Source organism: Canis lupus, chromosome 13 (genome assembly GCF_011100685.1).
Source record: "Canis lupus familiaris isolate Mischka breed German Shepherd chromosome 13, alternate assembly UU_Cfam_GSD_1.0, whole genome shotgun sequence".
NCBI classification, from domain to species: domain Eukaryota; kingdom Metazoa; phylum Chordata; class Mammalia; order Carnivora; family Canidae; genus Canis; species Canis lupus.
The window spans coordinates 39,124,194-39,144,143 of record NC_049234.1 but is presented as its reverse complement, the minus strand read 5'-3'; the positions used below and the strand labels follow the sequence as shown (position 1 = coordinate 39,144,143).

The following is a 19,950-nucleotide window of genomic DNA, read 5'->3' as shown; positions in this document are numbered from 1 at the left end:
TGGGGGGGTGACCCGCGGGGCTGAGGACCTGGGGGGGTGACCCGCGGGGCTGAGGGCCCTCACGCCATGACCCGGGGCGGGTCCTGGGCCGTGTTCCGGGCTCACCCCGAGCGCGCGGGAGGCGGGAGGCGGGAGGCGGGAGGCGGGAGGCCGGGGGCCGGGGGCGGGGGGCAGGCAGGGCGTCCGCACCGCCTCCGAGGTCCCCCAGGAGGGAGGACGCTCAGCGCCTGCGCAGAGCTCCTGCCTCGCCGCCCAGGACCACAGACCGCGCTGCCGCCCAGGGATCCGCGAGGCAGGAGCGGCGGGCGGCTCGCGGAGTGGGCGGAGGGGGCGGCGCGGGCGGCGGGGCGGGCGGGGGCGCCGGGCCGCTGGGACCCCCACGGCACGCGGACGGCTGCCCAGCACAGCGACTGCGGCACAGGCGGAGGCCCGGGTCCGCGTGCTGGGGGAGCTCCGCCCCGCCCCCGGCCCCGCCCCCGCCGCCCGACTTCCGGGTCCGCGCTGGCCCCGCCCCCGTGCCCTGCGCACGCGCGGGCGCCATATTTGCAGCGGCTGCTCGGCGTCGGAAGTATCGGCGAGGTTTCTTCCGCGAGGAGCGTGTCGGCGTCGGTCTGTCCTCTTACGTGTGTCCCGCAGGTGAGCCTCTGCCCCCGGGCGCCCGCGGAAGCTTGGCCACCCTCCCTCTGGGCAGGTCGTGAGCGTCGTGGCAGCCGGCTCGGCCTGCAGCCGCCGCCAGGGCGCCCGGGGTGCGTGACTCTGCACCGGCAGGCGGGCCGCCCTGGGGTCGGCGGAGGGGGCAGGGCTTGTGGGCGGGGCTTGGGGCCGGTGCGCGCGTCGGGTCGGGGGAGCCGGGGGCGGGGCCGGGCTGGGGTCAGGGGGCGGGGCCGGGCCGGGGGCCCGGGTCGTGGTCGGCAGGTGGGCTGGGGTTCACGTGGGAGGACCCGCACCCAGCAGGTGCCCGGCGCCCTGACCTTCCCCCTGCCTGTTGCAACAGCTCCCTAACCGCTTACCTGCAGTCTCTGCGGCCGCAAGTGATGTCAGTGCCCACCTGCCCCTGTAGCTCTCGGGCCCACGGTCTTCCTGTGGAGCCCCAGTGCACGAGACAGAAGATTCGCGGTGTTGACCTGCGCCGGCCGGTCCCTCCGGGTTGGGTCTGGGCTTGGGTCTGCCGGCCGGCCCCTCCGGGTTGGATCGCCAGCTGATCTCTCCAGTCTTCATTTCTGACATTGTGGGATTTTTAGGAAAATGAGCTTTGCAGTCCGCAGTTGGCATCTCTGCTAAATCACGCTGAGCCCAGCCGCAGCGTTTCTTTAGCGGGAGCAGTAATGACCCTAACACAGCCGATCTTACCTCTAGGTTGGGACCCCGTCACTCTGGGAAAGCCTCAGCCCATTAACGTGGCATTCAGGGCTCTGGGGGCATCTGTACCCTTGCCTAGCTCCCCAGCTTCTTCGGATTTTTTTTAGCTTTAGCATTTTGTCTCTGGCCTGCTGAGCTGTCCTGTCTCGGTACCCTGTGAGCAGGCTTTCTCCCCTACCCGGGCTGCGCCCCGCTTCTCCCTTCCCTGCTCTTCCTCTTAAGGCCTGATGGTTCTCAGCCTCACCCATCTCTAATTTGAACTCATTTTCTATTTCTCAAAATACACTTTCTTGACTTTTTTTTTTAAAAGATTTTACTTATTCATGAGAGACACAGTGAGAGGGAGAAGCAGGCTCCCTGTGGAGAACCCAACACAGAACTCGATCCCAGGACCCCAGGATCACAACCTGAGCCAAAGGCAGACACTCAACCACGGAACCACCCAGGCGCCCCCTTAGTTTTTTGTTTTTTGTTTTTTTTTAAGATTTATTTATTTATTAGGGAGAGCATGCATGCACGAGTGGGGAGGAGGGGCAGAGGAAGAGAGAGAGTTCCAAGCGGACTCCACGCCCAGTTGGAGCCTGACGGGGGGCTGGATCCCGGGACCCTGCAATCATGACCTGAATCCAAGTCAGACGCCCAACCCACTGTGCCGCCGAGGCGCCTCCGCCTTCTTGATTTTTCCCCATCCCTCTTTCACTGTACCCCTAGCACCTCTGTTTCCACATTGCTTTATAATTGTCTGTCTGGCTCCCTCACCTGAATACCAGAGGGTGTTCAGCAGGAAGCTCTGCGGGAACGGGATCCGGGTTCCCCGTGTTGGTGTGAAGGCAGTGAACAAAATGTTTTTTTTTTTTTTTTTTTTTTTTTTTTAAGTCAGAAAATGCTCCTTAATTGTAAGTTTCATTTTAATAATGATCTTATTCTCTTTTTACAGGAATCCTGTAAAGCTCAGAAAACATGGTGAGTGATACACATGCCAGTAAGCTGTTGCCTGATAAATCTTATTGTTTGTATCTGTAGATGTGCATGAGAAAATTGGAATGGAAGGGAAAGGGGCTGGGATGGTGTCCTCTTCCTTATGCGTTTCCTCCCACACACTGAGCTTTGCCTGCCAGGTTGTTTTATGAGGTGGTTAGTGGACTTGCAGGAGCCTACTTCTGGTGGATAGGAATCACTTCCATATTTTTCCTTTGCAGTCTCGAAGATATGACTCCAGGACCACCATATTTTCTCCAGAAGGTAAAATGGAAATTGTTTAAGATATTTCAAATAAAAAGATTTCTTTAGAATTTGACCGGGGTGGGGGGGGTAATCTATAGACTTTATCAAAAATTTTATTAAGTAATCTCTACAGTCCGCATAAGGCCGCGACCCTGAGATCAGGAATCACATGCTTCACTGAGCCAGCCAAGCGCCCCTGCCTACAAACTTTCCTTTTAAATCCTTGCTAAGTTGTTCGTTCTTCTTGTACTTTGGACTAATTGCGATCACCTGGTTGGTCGCATGCTTCCTAGAAGGGTGAAAGCGGGACTCCTGTCCGTGGCCTGCCGGTGTTGGCACTGCTTCCCTTAGGAGCGCTGCTGCTTGGTGACTCACTGCTTGTGTCTTGTAGGTCGCTTGTACCAAGTTGAGTATGCCATGGAAGCCATTGGACATGCAGGCACCTGCTTGGGAATCCTAGCAAACGATGGTGTTCTGCTTGCAGCAGAAAGACGCAACATCCACAAGCTTCTTGATGAAGTCTTTTTTTCTGAAAAAATTTATAAACTGAATGAGTAAGTGAGATCTTAGGGAAGGGAGTATAAAATGTCTCACTTTCTCACATAAGTGCCATTGTACGTATTTCGGGAGGGCTATTCCATGACATGGTACAATTGAACAGTTTGTGTTTATCTCTGGGGATTTTGCTTTTAATTTATTGTTAAAACCTCTTTGGGGCCCAGGAACCACATGTTTCTCTTTTTAAGTACAGAACGAAGCACTCAGTGGAGGCCCCACATCGTGAAGTGACAGGAGCCCAGGCTGGTCGTCACTCAGATCTGGGTTGATTTAGAAGCTGTGTGATTCTACGCTGCTTGTTTAACTTCTCTGGGTCTCAGCTAGAGTAGTCATGGCAGTTTGAACCATAATGAATATAAACTCGCACAGTGGCCTGTGGCAGGCTTCAGAGCCTTGTTCAGAATGGCTACTCAGGAATTCTGTGGAGTTCTGCTGACTCTTCCCAAACGCCAGGCCTCCCCGAGGTCGGGGAACAGTGTAGCCAACCCTGTACACCCGGGGACGTTTGTTCCAGTCAGCGGTGCAGGACCTTGCAGCTGGCACGGGCCCTTCCTGGGAGGCTCATTCCAAGGGGTGCTGTCTGTGCACAGTGCCACTGTCTCCTGGCTCGCTGGGGTGACCCCTTGGGATCCCTGGTCCCGGCCTCGTCCTGGCTGCCAGGCAGACTCATAGAACACCCTTCCTGCAGGTCCCTCCCCTTCACCCCCATCACGCTGGGCTCAGATACTGGAGGACGTGGAGCAGCCTGTCTTCCCATCTGTTGACAAGTCTTGGGCTCACTTTAGCTGCTTTAGTGCTTGTCTCTTGCCTGTGCCCAGGGTGGTAATGAGAAATACATCTGTTGAAGAATTTGTGGGAGCCTTTATTTTTCATGTGGAATGACATCAAGTTGAAAGTCTGTCATCGTGAAGCTCCTGTGGAGCATCGTGGTGCATTTGTGACAATGCACTTGTACCTTAGTGCTTGTGAACACCTGTGGCAGACCTCTCCCTGCTTACAGATACGTCTGTCCTCTCCTCCAGGGACATGGCTTGCAGCGTGGCGGGCATAACTTCTGATGCTAACGTTCTCACGAATGAACTGAGGCTCATTGCTCAAAGGTACGGTCGTAAATAGCAAGATACATAAATGAGTGAGTTTCCATGTTTCTGAGGAGAACTGTGAAGATCTAAATCATTTAAAAAGTCTATTCATTGAAAATTAAAGTTTTTTTAAACCAAAGCTATAAAACCTTAAGGGTATTAGGCTGTGGCTACACTCTCCCCGCCTTTTCAAATTACAGGTGACAGTGGAGTTGTCCCTGTGGCATAGATCTCTTTCAGAGGGTATTTTGCTTAGGGGGTGTCTGTGTTTTAGAGAAAAGTCTATTAAAATGCCAATTTCTTTATTATAGGTATTTATTACAGTATCAGGAACCAATCCCTTGTGAGCAGTTGGTCACAGCACTGTGTGATATCAAACAAGCCTATACACAGTTTGGAGGTACTGAATTTTTTGAACATTGTATTCCAAAAAGTTAAACCACCTTATGAATCATAACCTTTTTGAGATAATAAAAAGAAATTGAAAATGAAATGAGAAAATACTTCACATAAATCCCTGCTTCACCAATTTACTGGCTTCCACTATGTAGATTGTCCTATGTTTTATTAATAGATGCTGGAAGGCCATAATGCCATTTTCAAATCTGGAAACAAATTGCATTTTACATAATAATGAAATTCAGCACTGGTCCTCTGTGTCTTTATTCTCTTTCTTGGCTGCGTCCAAATCCTAGAGACAAAAGTGGAATTTTGGCTGGAGCTTAGCTGTGGCGTTCAGAAAACGAAGCAGTTTATGAATGCTTAACTTCACAGAGGACGCTTTGGTCCTGCTCGTGGGCTCAGGTAACCATAGTGATACGGGATTCAGATGGCTGATACGTTGTTTGTCGTTGCTGTTAAAGGAAAACGTCCCTTTGGTGTTTCATTGCTTTACATCGGCTGGGACAAGCACTATGGCTTTCAGCTCTATCAGAGTGACCCTAGTGGGAATTATGGAGGATGGAAAGCCACGTGCATCGGAAACAATAGTGCTGTGAGTATTTTGGGGGTTGCTATAAAATCTGCCAAAAGATCTAGTAACCCCCATAATTTTGAAGTAGCCATGAGTATAAACTGTTCTAGAATAGCTGCCGCACCCTTACTGTGATGTGAAAACATTGGATTTCTGTTGGTAACGAAGTCACAGGCACTGCTAATACTACTGGGACTTACTGTCTACGTTTATAAAGGAACTTTAATAAAGGAAGTGCTGATTTTCAGTGGGAAGTTTTGGAAATGGGATGTAATTATTTTTTACATCCTAGTTCTCAGACCCTTTGACTTATGTGATGGGCCCCTTGCAGGCCTGGGGAGGTCAGGTTACAGATCCCGTTCATAGAGCGACAACCCCCTTGTCATCCCATCTGCCCTCCCTGCCCTTAGAAGTGTGGGTATTGGTTACAGTGCCCACGGTGGTTCAGCCATTATTATTCTGACCCATCCATGTTCTAGAAATTTAAAGGAAACTCTTTTTTTTATTCTCCTTTATGTTTCATAGGCAGCGGTGTCGATGTTAAAACAAGACTACAAAGAAGGAGAAATGACTCTGAAGTCCGCACTTGCTTTAGCTATCAAAGTCCTAAACAAGACCATGGATGTGAGTAAACTCTCGGCTGAAAAAGGTAATTGGTGTCCACTCCTCCCTTTGGCTCACTTGAGTGAGAGAGCGATTGAGTGGCCTTAACCTATTCCTGAGGGAGGATGCGCGGGCTCGTGGGGTCCTGGGCCTGACCGTAAGCCCATACTACCCTCTGAGCGCAAGGACTTAGGCCAGAGTCTTCTCGGTGCTCACTGACCTGTTTGAAGCAGATACTTTTAGTATGTAACTGACCAGCTCCTCGGCCGCCTGGTGTGTGTGTGTGTGTGTTTGCATACGATGGTGATGGTGTACTTCATCCAGAGACGACCTTTGCAGGAGTCGTGATGTTCTCTGTTCTTTTGAATCCACTGGTCTCTTATGTTATCCCATGTTTGCAGTTTTAAATACTTTATTTAGCGTAAGTCATGTGATCGTATAAAACAGTATTTCTAAATAAGGATTTTTCAAAAATTGTGGTAAATTAATAGATTGATTCAGTTTAGCATAATTAAGCTCCTGGTGTCCTTAGAAAATGCAGTCTACTTGCGGACTGCCCTCTGTGGTTTCTCCTGCTCAAAAATCCCTCCTTTGGTATCAGTTTACTTTTCTTGCCTTTGGTCCTGGAAAGATCTTTTTATACCTATGTTTTGAAGAGTTTTCAATGGTCCGTGAACAATGAATGTGATTACGGGTTAGCGACTCTGACTGTACCTCCAGGGGCTCCAACAGGGACGTGGAGGTGCCTTCTGGTCATCGCAGCTAATGGCCGGCCAGCTAGAGCCAGTGGTTGGTGACAGTGGCAAAGGGCGAGTGGGAAGGTTGCGGGGGGTGAGGAGGACACTTAGGAGAGTCGACAGGAACGTCACAGGATGGAAGGTGCTCTGTCGCTGTCAGGACACGTGAGAGCTCCCACAGGAGTACTTGTGCGAGAGTATGCGTGAGCGTACGTGTGCGAGCCTCCCCCCCCCCACCCCCCCGCGTGTCCCCGGGAGCAGCGGCACAGCTGGCAGCGGGCGCCTGGGCTGGGGAGCCGTTGGCAAGGTGCCCGCCCATAACGTAGGCTTGCACTCACTTGCAGTGGAGATTGCCACCCTGACAAGAGAGAACGGGAAGACGGTCATCAGGGTCCTGAAGCAGAAGGAAGTGGAGCAGCTGATCAAGAACCACGAGGAGGAAGAAGCGAAAGCGGAGCGAGAGAAGAAAGAAAAAGAGCAGAAAGAGAAGGAGAAATAGGAGGAGAACCCTGGGCTCTGGCGGCTCCGGGGCCGTGTGCCCGCTGCCCGGCCTCCCTCGCCCGGTGGGCAGACTGGGGCGGGCACCAGCGCAGGCCTGCCGTCTCTGTCCGGTTGAGTCTTGTAGTGACGCTCGGTCGTAGTGGACGCGCTCGTCCCTCCCTGTGTTGGTAATAAAACTTGGAAAGAACGGCCATGGTGAAGGGGGGCGTCTGGGGCAGGAGCCATGACTGTCGTGAGGGGGCCCTGCTTACGGGGGGTCCCACAGGGTCAAGTGCAGGGACGCAGGATCCTCCCCGTCCTGGTGCTGCCGGCCGGTGGCGGCCACGGGGTTCATACCAGACATGAGCACGTCTGTGAGTTGTTGGCAGAGTGTGAGGCGACTCGGGAAACCCCGTGTGGCCACCAGCCGGCGTCCGAGGCTGTGCCCTGACCCCATATGTCCCTGTCACATCTGTGTGCACGGCCTGCCCCCTGGGTTCTGCCCCTCTGCTCAGGTGGGCTCATGGGGCGGTCAGGCCGAGACCCCCACTCCGAGCTCAGGGGCCCTTCCTCAGGCTGCAGGGGCCCCGGGCAGCTCTGTCTGCAGGGACTGGTCTGAGCAGGGGGGGTGGGGGGGCGAGGGCCAGGCCGGAGGAAGAGTGGAACCAGGGAGGACAGCAGAGGAGCTATGACGAGAGGGCGCTCACTGCTCACATGCCGTCCACCACCACCGGGTGCCCTGACCCCGTGCCGGGGAGCCCCCTGCCCCCAGCAGCCCGGCCATGGGTGCTGTGCAGCCCCCCGGGTGCTTGTCAGCCCTGCGGACACACGAGGACCACGCGGAGCTCGTGAGACATCCGGGGCGGCTCCCCCACGGCTGCCGGTCCTGCCTCGGTGTTCTCTGGCCCGTCTGATGTATGCCTTCTAAATCCAAGGACCCCATCACTGTGGGCAGCTGGCCGTGGCCGCCCCGGGGACCGTGTCATCCCCAGGAACGGGCAGGTGCTGCACAGCTCTCGGTGGGAGGGCCAGGTTGGCCTCGGTAGTGCCCATGAGCGGGCTCGGATCACCCAGTCCGTACGTGACCTGTTCTGTGTTCTGTGTGTGATGGATGTTGATCCGTTAATCTCATGGCCGACCCTGGACGCGCCAGCTTCTCCAGTGCCCAGCGTCCCCCCTCTCCTGTTGGGTAGCACGGCCTTGCCCTCATGGACTGTGACGGCAGGGTCAGCAAAGCACAGTGATGTGACAAATTGGCACAAACAGGCCGAGAAAAGGAGCTGAAGCAGGCAGATCCCCAGGTGGCTCAGGTGTCACAGCTGCGTCTACACGTCCACCGTGACCACGAGGGCGCTGTCCGCGGGTGTGGACATGGGTGGCCAGCCAGCCTGCAGGTGCAGGAGGGAGACGGAGAAGGGAGCTAGTACGTCCACGGGCCTCGCTGGCCCCACCATCGGCCAGCGCGGTCTCACGCCTGGTCTCCCCCCAGTCCGCCCACAGCACAGCAGCCAGAGGGAGCACCCCAGGGGAGGCCGGCCCTGCTGTCGCCCTGCTCCGTGGATGCCACTCCCCCCACACTGGCCTCCCAGGCCCGGCCCTGGCCGCCTGCATGCTGAGGGAGGGAGGACGGCTTGTTCCTTCTCACAGCCCACCTCCCATCCCCCTGCCTTGACAGCCCTTCCCTGGTCTCTACCCTGTGGCTCCTCCTCCAAGCCGCCCTCCCCACCGCACGCTTACCCTCCGTCTGCACCACTGGGCGCAGACTTCCAGGGCAGGGACTGGAGCCCCGACCCAGCATCAGCAACGGAAACGGGCCTGCCCCAGGCTTCACGTATTGAGGAGTGAGTAAATGGCCCTGGTCTGCTGGAGCCACGACCTCAGGTACCCCCTTTCCTCCCAGGTCAGTACCACTGGTGGGTTTCCTATATTCCGACCCCCCCGCCAGCCCCCGTCAGCATTTTCCTGAAGTTACAACAACCGCAGGGGCTGTGGGGGATGAGAGCCTCGTGCATTTTAACCACATCTGGAGCAAGTATTCAGATTCCCCCTAATGATGGAAAAATCTCAACATATCTTTATCCTAGATTTATTAATTTTTAAAAAAAGATTTTTAATGTATTTATTTGAGAGAGAGCACACGGGGGGAAGCCGCAGAGGGAGAGGGAGAAGCAGACTCACTGCCGAGCAGGGAGCCCGACACGGGACTCGATCCCGGGACCCTGAGATCGTGGCCTGAGCTGAAGGCAGACACTTAACCCCCTGAGCCACCCAGATGGCTTAAGACATTATTTTTAAGTCAGCTCTCCACCCCACGGGGGCCTTGAATTCCCCCCCAGATAAGCATCATGCAGTCCACTAAGCCAGTGGGTCCCGCTCACCCTTTTACTAAAATGACTTCACGCTGTGGGAAAAGTGAGGGGTGGGGCCCCTCTACCTGGTTCCTCCTGGCGGCGAGGGCCCAGGTGAGCTCCGACCAACGGCCGCGATCTCCGCCCAGGGCCACCTGCTCACCTGCTCAGCGGCCTGGATGTAGAACACGGCCCTTCCTCTAGCGCCGGGTGCGGCAGGAGCATGGGGGTGGGGGGGCGCACTGCTTTAAACCTTGAGTTGATGTCATTTGGGGGGGAGTTTTAAAAACTGAACCATGGGGGAGAAATTCTGTGTTCCGGTGTATGATTTACTCCAGACTTTTTTCATCAGAAAATAAGCAAGACTCGAGTTTCTCCAGTCTAGCACTTTGAAAGGTCAGTGGAAGCACTTGTGTTAACTGCAAAAATATTCCACGTTCTGAAAAAATATCAAAGTAGATTGATTTCTGTTCCTTTTTACCACGTTCCTGGTAATTTTAGGTGTAAGATCTGTCCTCAGGTTAACGTGCAGCTGTGCAGGCGGGAGGGCTGTAGTCAGCTCCTTGCTGACGTGCAAGCGCTGCGCCCGCCGTGGCCAGCTGCCTGAGCCTGGGCCGGGGCAAGGGCCGAGGGCCAGTGCTGTGAGCGCGGGAGTGTACACCGGGCGGCCCAGCCGCTTTGCAGGTCTGTGGTCTCTGCCCCGTGCAGTGCAGAAGACACGGAGGGTTTTTTTTTTTTTCTTTTAATGATTTTGTTTGAGAGCCAGCACGAGCAGGGGAAGGGATGGAGGGAGAAGCAGACTCCCCGCTGAGCATGGAGCCCCACGCGGGACTCGATCCCACAGCCCTGAGGCCATGACCTGAGCCAAGGTCAAGAGACCCCCAGGCACCCCAGGTCTGAGTGAATGAGAGAAACAAGTCCAGGAGCTGGAGCAGGTGGGAAGAGCCAGGTGGGGGCTGCAGCGATGGGAGGAAGGGGAAGGAGCAGGAGAGCAGGACCAGGGCCTCCACCCAGGTCGGCATGACGTCTGCTATCCTCCGTTCTGTGCTGGTGGGAAGAGCCCCGTAGAGTGCACGGCCCCCAGGAGGGGACCCACGTCAGACTGCGTGTTCCCCTTTTCCTTCCAGATGGTCTTCATCTGCATCCGTTCTCCGTCTGCCCATCTCCTTGCCCACCTTCCTGCAACCGCGCTTAGAGCAGCCACGTAGGAGGCCTTGGCACCCGTGTCCAAGCCTCCTCGTGTCAGCATCACACGTACCGAGATACTCCCCACGCCAAAGTACATAAACATCCTATACAGAGACCCTAGCTTGAAAGGATCCGTGCACCGTGATATTTATAGCAGCATTTTCAACAATAGCCAAACTGGAAGCAGCCCAATAAAGCTGTGATTTGTATACACCATGGGGTGTTACTCAGCCGTCAAAAATAAGGACATCTTTCCCTTGAAATGTCAGGGAAGGAGCTGGGGAGTATTATGCCGAGTGAAGTAAGTCGGAAAAAGACAGATGCCACATGGTTTCACTCGTATGTGGAATTCAAGATACAAAATAAGCAAAACTGAGAACCCGAGAAACAGACTGAACGCAGAGAACACCATCCTGGTCACCAGGGAGGAGGTGACGTGGGGGGAACAGGTGACGGGGAGGAAGGAGGGCACCTGCCCTACCGAGCACCGGGCGGCGTAGGGACGTGCATCACACTGAATGTAATGTCACTGGAAAAAATATAAAAATAATATGCCTGGCATGTATTTTTTAAAGTATTTAAATTAATGCGACTTTAATTCTGTCTTTCAGACTAGTTTTCTTGAATGAATTCAGAATTAGATAAAATGAAGTCGTTACTTCCTTATTTTAGTGACCGCTTTGCCGATACATGATTACGTACCATGCAGTGCGCCTGTTCAGAGCACACGGTTCGGCGGTTATGGTTTGCTCACGCGGCTGCGCAGCCAACACCCCGGCTTCAGAGCGTTGCCATCACCCAAACCAACCCTGCGCCCCTTCGCCCACGCCAAGCCTCCCAGCCTCCAGGGCTCCCTTTCCTGCAGGTTTGCCCCTGGGGACACGTGGGGAGCTGCAGTGCCTGCACCTGCAGCCTGGCGTTGCCCGTCACCCTAGTGCGTGCCGGCAGCCCCCGGCCTCCTGGACCAGAAAGCGCCAGGAAGCCTTTGGTTGCAGAGTAACGCCGCGTTGTGATCTGAGAGCACCGGTCGCTCACGGGTTGGTGGCACGAGGGTGGTTTCCGTTGGGGGCTGTTGTGAGCGGCGCTGCTACGTGTCCCGTACTGCGTGGACTCAGGCTCTCACTTCCCTTGGGTGTGTGCCCGTGGAATCGCTGGGTCCTAACTTGGTTTATTTCTAATCCACCTTTGTGCCAGACGTCCATATCAGTGATTCAGATTTTAAAGAGTCTACTCTCCCGTGTTCTCCTAAGAGCCCAGCATAAGTGGAACCCGGACTGACTCCTGAGGGCACGTGGACTTGTGTGTTACCGCTGAAGCAGGTCTCATGGTTGGACGGGACTTTTGATTCCCTTCGTGTCTTCGGGAAGACTGTCGGGCGCCTTGCTGCTAACCCTGGGAGGCCAGGCTGCGCCTTTGATTCTGCATCCAGAGCCTTATGTAAGAACATTCTCTGAAAACTCTGAATCCTACAGAGTGGGAGACTCCTGGGTAAATTGTCTCCTGAATCCTGAGCAATCCAGTAACTTCCTTTTTCTGATGATGAAGCAGCGTGTGCTCACTTTGGAAAACACACAACAGGTTAAATAAACATCGCCCGCGATCTTGCTCCGAGTCCGCCGGGGACCCCCCCCCCCCCCAATGGCTGAGGAGGGCTCCGCGCGGATTGGGTGCGTCACGGGCCATCTGTTTAAAAAGTTTTAAAGAAGAAACTAATGTTACATTTTCTCCTCGTTTTCCAAAAATATCCTGAAGCCGTAGAAAGCCCTCTCTCTCCAGGACAGAGCGGAAACCATCACCCTTGGAGCAGACGGCGTGGGCTTCTCCCTTGCGGCCTCTCGCGGGCGGTGACCTTACAGAGTGTGGGTTGCAGCCCCTCTGCCTTCCTCACCAGGCTCTCTCTGCCTCCTAGCTCAGCCCCCCATCACTTCCGACTTCCCTCCCCAAGAATTCCTAGCGAATTCTGAAACTACCTTGTTTATTTTGTGCCTTCCTCCCTCGCAGTGAGTTCCCTGAAAGCAGGGACATTTCTGTCTTGTCACCTTCCCCCTCCGAGAACTGGGCCTGTGGCCGGAAGGGACAGTGAGAATCGAACTCCTGTTTATTTGACATCCAAGACCAAAGGCTAGGAGCTTCCCGCTGTGCCGCCATTGCTGTGCACGGGAGGGGGGTGCTGGGGGGGGGGGGGGTTCAGTTGTGCATCCCACGCCAGCAGGCAAGTTCAGCTCTGGTTCACGGATGGCAAGAAGGTCACATGGAATCAAGGACCAAGATCTCCTTTGGCACGCAGGTGGCTTCGTGCATTCTTTAGCTTTCAAAAACCTGAAAACACCTGCAATTCTTCAGGCGCGTTCTAGAAGAGCAAGGAAAGAGTGCATCTCAGGTGAGACAGATGTAGAACTGGACGTTACCAAATGATTTCCAATTTTCAGAGACTTGGATCAGGTGGCCTAGATTAGGTTCAAGATAATCAATTTTCTGGACAATCAATGCCATATATTACTCTAACCCTCAGAGGGAACTTTTTTGTATTGCTGGAAGATCTCCTCTGGTTTTGCTTCTTGTCCATATAAAACACTCAACATCAATTAGTATTGCACAGGAACTGAAGCTGGATGAGAACCCTTGCTAAGTCAATTAGACTGGATAATTAGAGCAGATTCCCAAACGTATGAAAGAAACAGCTCCAGTTTGGTTCCATTTAGCCCTCCCTTCCTTAGAAGCTTTATACGCCAGTGTACAAATTACAAATGGAAGTGAAATATACTTAATTTTGAATTTTTTGTATGCGTTTGAGTTTCAGAATTTCATCATATCCCTTGATTGGAGTGGGAATAATCTGGAACAATTAAATTGGCAATCATTTAATCAAATTCTAAGATGGCAGTTCTGCTTGGTGTGCAGCCACGTATTTCTGGAGCATCTGTGGTCTGTACCTGCAGGATAATCTGTCCTTTGAACTTACTTTTGATGTATGTAGCAGTATCTATAAATATCTCTCAGTTCCAGAATAGAAAGTGAGTGACGTGCTGGTTTTATGTTTGATAAGAATACTTAAATTATACCTTTTGCACAGAACATTTACAATTTAATGTCTTGCAGATATTAAAACACAGGCATAAATTTCTTTTGTAAATTTATACTAGTGTGCCATCTATGAAGAAGAGGTCACTTAATGCAATAAATATTTATATATAAATATTGTTGTGTTCACTTAGTACAAATGTTGAGCTTTTACATATTAAGTAATTGCAAATCTGAAAAAATCCATGTCTTTTTTTACTGTAGAAATTCCTGTTTTAGCAGCTTTACTGAGATAGCACTGACATAAAAATAGTGTCTAAGATGCACAACTTGATGTTTAATACATGTGCACGTTGTGACATCACTACACTCAAGATAATTAACATACATAGAACTTCCGTGTAACTACCACTGTGTGCATTAAGATTTAAATAAGATCTCTCCTTTTGAATTATTTGTTTTAACAGAAAAACTCTTTCACAAGGATTCATCACTCCCAGGTGTAAAATCTTTGGACATTTAGGGGCATGGGTCATTGCACTGCACTTTTAAGTGGAAAAACGGTATCTTTATTTGTAACCAGAGCTGATATTTGTCCAGGATACGTGATAACTTGCTCTGTAGCGAATTGCCATTTCCTTGTTCACTTGTGTTTTTCTCTTGGTAATTGGGTCTGTGACCTTGCGGTATATATATGCTATTATTAAAGTCCAGTGAGACAGCTCACTTATATATATGGTTTATATTTTTGTGATATGATTTTATGCACTACTACTTAGCTATTACAATCTAGTAAAAATATGGCCAATTAATTTTCTTTCTTAAAGCTTTGTACATTAAAATATGTCTGCCCTTTTACATTTTGATTACAGTCATTGAAAAATAGCCCTTAAAAAGGACCTTTTATTCTTATACTATTTCTTTTGAAGGACTGAATTTTAATACCCTATCAATACTTGCTTTTTTTTTTTTTTTTTTTTGCTTTAATCTGTGAAAACGCATGTAATTTCAGCAGTGAAGTTGACAGCATCCATTTTTATCTTTAATTAACTTTTCAGTTTGGCTTTCCTCTTAAAGGCTCACAGCAGAATTTATCACCAAACTACAATGGAAATGCTGAATGGGAGATTCGAGAATCCGCCTGGCTCTGCATTTAGCTCAGTTGACCCCATTATGAGAAAGGAAGTGAACAACGTGGGTATGCGAGAGGATTCATTCGGCCAGTAGGCGCGGAGGACAGGCACCAGCTGCCCTCGCTGGAGGGTCCCGCGAGGGAGCAGGTGGGAGAACAATCGCCCCCTAAAGGGGAAGGCTGCCACCTACCCCCCCGCCCTGTGGCTGAGCCTCCGCGGGCTTCCTCCTCTGCCTTCGGGTTTTAAGGCCGCACTTAAATAAGACGAATCAGAGGGGGAGACTCTTAACTCTGGGGAAGGAACAGGGGGCCGCAGGGGGGTGGGACGGCGAGTGGGGTGGGCTTGGAGGAGGGCCGTGATGGGAGGGGCGCGGGGTGTCCTGTGCAGCTGACCAATCATTCAACTAACAATACACTAGATGTTAATTATATGATTTTAAGTTAGGAAAGGACAAGAAGAGTGGTGGGCCCGGCCCCCTGCCCGCTCGCCAGCTCGGGACGTCGGCGGCCCGGGCCTGCCCGGCGCTCGCTTCCTCCTCCCGGGAGCCCTCCGAGCATCTGCCGTGACCGCGCAGCGCGCCCAGGTGAGGAGCGCAGGCGAGGCCGCCCCCTCGGGAGCCGGGAGCCGGGAGCCCGGAGCCTGCGCTGGGGGAGGCTGTGGGCCGCTGGGGTGGTTACAGACGCGCCGCGCTGGGGGCAGGGCCAGGTGCCCGCGCGGACACGGGCTGCGGACACGGGCTGCTCGGTCCCAGGAAGCAGTGACGGGGCGGGGGGAGCGGGGACCCGGGGCGGGGGGCGGGCCCGGAGGTGTCGGGAAGCCCGGGAGGCCCCTGGGGGGGGACGGGGTGGCCACGGCTGGGGCCCGGGGGCGCGGCCGCCCTGCGCTTCGGGGCACCTGCTGGCGGTGCCGCCGCGGGTCCCGCGAGTGTCCACCGCCCGCGGGCCGCACTGAGGTCCCTGGGGTGTTGGCCTGGATTGTAGGTGCCCCCGCAAGCGGCCCCGGCGGCCCTGCCCCCGCTGCGCCGCTGTCCTCGGGGGGCGCCCGGGGCGCGGGTGCAGGAGCCGCCGTCCTGCTGGCGGGGGCGGAGGCCAGAGGCTCGAGGCCCGGGAGCCGCGCACGTCAAGCAGCCGCCAGCCCGCGCCCCTCCAGCCCCCGTCCCTGCCCGGATGCACGCGGACCGCCGCGCCTCGGGTCTGCACCCGGCTTCGGAGCGGGGAGGCGGGGCTGCGCGCTCTGCGGGGCGGGGGGGGCGGGGCGGGCTGCGGACGAGCCTGCCGCTCTGCCCCGCGCTCCCAGCTAACCCGCTGTGCTCCTTCGGGCCCACGGAGCTTCCTCCTAACGAGGAACAGAGGCCGTGACGCCGTCGGCCCGTGGCGGGGGGGCCGCTCCTTACGGAGGTCACGGGGGGCACACGGGGTGGCGGGGGGCGGCTGTGGGTCGGTGCTGAGGCCGCTGCATGTCCTCCGTCGGGCTCCGGAAGGAGGGTCCGGGCTGCACCCCCAGCTCCCACGTGTGGCTTCAGGGACGGGGAGCGGGCGGGAGGCGAGCTCCCTGCCACGTTCTTGGGGGCCAGTTCTCGTGCGGACGCGGAAAAACCTCCTCCCGTCCGTCCGCACCTCCGGCGCTGAGCGCGGCGCGGATGTTCATAGGGACCGTGGTGGTCAGGGCGGACGGGGACCCGCCCAGGCAGCCGGAGGCCAGCAAGGCGGGCGGCCGGGCGCCCGGGGCCTGGTGCTGCCGGGATTGGCCGTCGGGCCGCGGGCTTGGGGCCGGGGGCGGGGCCACTCGGGGGCGGGGCCACTCGGGGGCGGGGCCACTCGGGGGCGGGGCCACTCGGGGGCGGGGCCACTCGGGGGGCGGGGCAAAGGGGCTTTAGCGCTAAGGTCGCTTCTAAACAGCGAGGCCCAAGGCGGGCGGGAAGGTGGGGGCGTGGCTACGCGCCGGCGGGGCGGGGCCGGGGCGGGGCCTGGGCGGGGGCGGGGCCAGGCGCGAGCCTCCCCGCCCGCTGGGAGCCGGCGGGAACCTGTGGGCCGAGGTGGCAGCGCCCGCAGCAGCCCGCAGCAGCCCGCGGCAGCGTCCGTCCCGCGTGGGCTTCCCCGTCCCGGCCCCGTCAGTCTGGAGCCACCTTCCTTCCCGCGCGGCCGCCGTGAGCCCCCGCCTGTTTTCCCGCGCGGGGCCGGGCGATGTCGGCGCGGGGGTACGGGCCGGGGGTCCTCGGCCTCGGGCCCAGCCCGCTGCGCCTCCTCCTCCTCCTCCAGCTGGTCGCGGGGCGCTGGGGCCCGGCCGGCGCGGGGGTCGCGCCTGGAGGTGAGGCTGGGCGGCGGGGCAGCCCCTGCGTTCGCCCTCGGAGTACCGGGCGGGGTGCGGGGCGGCGGGGGGCGCATACAGGGCAGGGGAGGGGGGCACGGGCGGCCGGGGGCGCGGGCGGGTCAGGGAGCGGGGTCACGGGGGAGGCGCAGAGAGGTCAGGGGGCGCGGGGCAGCCGGGGTCGCCGGCGGGTCAGGGAGCGGGTGGGGGTGGGGCGCAGCGGGCGCAGAGAGGTCACGGGGTGCGGGGCAGCCAGGGTCGCGGGCGGGTCAGGGAGCGGGGCGGGGGAGGGCGGGGGGGGGTGCAACCAGGTCAGGGGCCGGTGTGGGGGGCGTCGGGGGCGCGGGGCAGCCGGGGTCGCGGGCGGGTCAGGGAGCGGGATCACGGGGGTGGGGAGGGTGCAGACAGGTCAGGGGGTGCGGAGCGGCCGGGCGGCCCCGGAGGCTGGTGTTGGGCCCCAGCTCGGGTTCGCAGGGAACGCGGGGCGCAGAGGCAGCCGTTCAGTACGGGGTCCGGGGCGGAGCGAGGTTGCGGCGGTGAGTTCGGCGGCCACGGGGGTCGCTACTGCGGCCCCGCCGCCCTGGGACCCGCGGGGAGGCCGCGTGGACCCCGCCGCAGCTCCGAGGTCCCGGGCGTAGGCACCCAGCGGGGCGGCCCCGTGTGGGCGCAGGACCTACGGGGCTGAGACTGCGCGTGGGGACCTTGGGGAGCCTCCGGGCCGGGTGGGGAGCGCCCTGCATCCCCAGCTCCCGGCTCCGCAGCCGGCCTTTCAGCCTCCAGGCGGGCGCCGAGGTGTTTTGCGCAGGAATAGAAAGAACAGAAGAAAATGCTCAGTGGGCCTCACTTCCCAGGGCTTTAGGAAATATCATAGTTGCTCCCCTCAGCGTCTTGGGGAGAAATGCTACCATTTCTGGAGCAGCTGTGACAGGTGAAGGTGAGAGCCGAAGTTTCCAGCAGAACTTCAGCCTCCGTGGGTGAAGTTTCCTAGAGAGGAGACATGTTCAGGTGTGGGAAGAATCTCCCCCGCCTCCCCTTAAGCTTTGTCAACAACGATTTCTGACTCCAGAAGCGATGATCTTGACACTAGAGTTGTTTATTGCCGGGCGCACTGCGGAAGGAGCCCCGAGGGAAATCACCGGAAGGTGACTTCGACATTTAGAGAAAGTCCTGTGCTGAGCATGTCCCGGTCATAACCAGAGGAAAGGACTGATGCTCGGGACCCCACGAACCTGGGTTCGGGGGACTCCGGGGCGTCATCTTCACCTGGACAAGTGTGTTGGTCGGCTTCCGTTGCAGCACTGGGGTTACCTGAGTCCTCTCCAGAATTAGGTAGTGAAATGCCAGGTGCCGAGCCAGACAGTCTAGAGAGCCATCGTTTCCTGCACCTTTTGCTGAAAGTGGAGCTTTTCTCCTGTTTTAATACAGAACATTGTACTCAAGCTGTGAATGGGGTCCGCAACCTACGACCCCGCGTGGTGCTGGGCGCTGTCCAGGCCGATCCATCTCCTTTCTGACCCACGCTACTTAGCAAGTACCTCTCAATAACATCACGTTCTATTACGTTTATGTTTTCTCTTTGTCCCACGTGAGCTCCTTAAGAACTGGGATTTTTTTTTTTTTCAGTTTTAATTTCAGTATAGCGAGGAGCCCCATAGATGTTGCAGAGGGATGGACCGGGCAGTAAGCTCTCTCTCTATGTTACTTTGCTCATCCGTAGAATGAGGGTTCGTTAATGGCTCCCCACTCCAGCTCTAAAACTTCCAAGAGTCTGTGTGCTCTTAGTGATTGTTTGGAGAACAAAGTGATGTTAAATGGATGATGGAATGCACACTTGCTCCTAAATGGTGATGGGATTTGTGGGGTGGCTTACAGTACTGTCTGGAGACCTGCCACTAATTGCCGTTTCCTTGGGCATTAGCTTGACCTCGCTTTATTTCTCCCTCTTTAAAATGAGAGGGTGGCGGTAGATGTTTAGGTCCCATCAGCCAAAATCTACATTTTGCTATTTTCATATTTACCTTAGAATTTCAATAATCACTGTTTCTTTTTTTTAATTTTTAAAAATATTTTATTTATTCATTCATGAGAGACACATACAGAGAGAGAGAGGCAGAGACCCAGAACCTGACGTGGGACTTGATCCCAGGTCCCCAGGACCACACCCTGGACTAAAGGCGGCACCAAACCGCTGAGCCACCCGGGCTGCCCCGTAATCACTGTTTCTTACGGTTTTCTGTGAACCAATCCTCAGGAAACCAAAAGTCTAGTCTGCCAACAGCCGTACGTTCATGGGTGATGGAAAATTGCAGAATTTGAAAAGTGGCTCAAGAGGCAATTTTGTCTGTATTGTATTAGTGGGGCACTGGGCTGGCTCAGCCGGGAGAGCATGTGATTCTTGATCTCAAGGTCATGAATTCGAGCCCCACCGTTGGCGTGTAGAGATTACTAAAAATAAAGTAAGAATTAAAAAAAAAAAGAATAATTAGTACATTAAGATAATACAAGCCTTTTTAACCAATCTGACCATGACTGGGACAGTGATTTATGTCATCACTCAGTTATATTTCTTAGCTATGTGACATTTTAAGTGGTTGAAACTTTATTTTTAGTATATATAGTAATAGATCTATCATTAAAAGGGAACTAAAATAACTATTTATGGAAAGTGAGAGCTGTGAAAGATTTTTTTCTCTTCACCTTTAATTATTTTCATTTTCATTCACATTTGCAGAAGCTAACAGGAATACCCCCATGGTGGCTGTCATCTCTGCTTTTGTGATGACATTGAGAAGAATCTCTAGGTGCCTCAGTTCCTCAGGCAAACCTCTCACATTATTTGAAATGGAACATTATTTTGGTTTCCTTGCAAATACTAAATATGCTCTATGAGCTAGGCTGTGAGCACCTGGCAGGTAGGGTTCTTGGGTGCATTTCCTG

General features: G+C 55.3%; 2 protein-coding genes across 2 annotated transcripts in view; both read left to right on the top strand.

Annotated features, from left to right (window-relative positions):
* The first annotated feature begins 498 nt into the window (after nt 1-498).
* Nucleotides 499-7,228, top strand: PSMA4 (proteasome 20S subunit alpha 4). The gene is made up of 9 exons (XM_038555929.1): nt 499-636; nt 2,297-2,322; nt 2,559-2,601; nt 2,975-3,137; nt 4,164-4,241; nt 4,535-4,623; nt 5,087-5,217; nt 5,722-5,845; nt 6,881-7,228. The coding sequence occupies exons 2-9, from the start codon at nt 2,320-2,322 to the stop codon at nt 7,033-7,035; spliced, it is 786 nt and encodes a 261-aa protein (XP_038411857.1). The 5' UTR covers nt 499-636; nt 2,297-2,319; the 3' UTR covers nt 7,036-7,228.
* A 9,546-nt stretch (nt 7,229-16,774) lies between these two features.
* CHRNA5 (cholinergic receptor nicotinic alpha 5 subunit) overlaps nt 16,775-19,950 on the top strand; it is a 34,609-nt gene continuing 31,433 nt past the window's right edge. Inside the window, 1 exon segment of the mRNA XM_038555927.1 lies at nt 16,775-17,013. Within this exon segment, the coding sequence (XP_038411855.1) occupies nt 16,890-17,013 (124 nt within the window). The 5' untranslated portion in view covers nt 16,775-16,889.

What these genes read in the sequence shown, in the direction of transcription:
- PSMA4 (XM_038555929.1), top strand. An exon ending in CTGAGGCTCATTGCTCAAAG is followed by an intron (nt 4,242 to 4,534) that starts GTACGGTCGTAA and finishes TCTTTATTATAG; the next exon opens with GTATTTATTACAGTATCAGG. An exon ending in TAAACTCTCGGCTGAAAAAG is followed by an intron (nt 5,846 to 6,880) that starts GTAATTGGTGTC and finishes ACTCACTTGCAG; the next exon opens with TGGAGATTGCCACCCTGACA.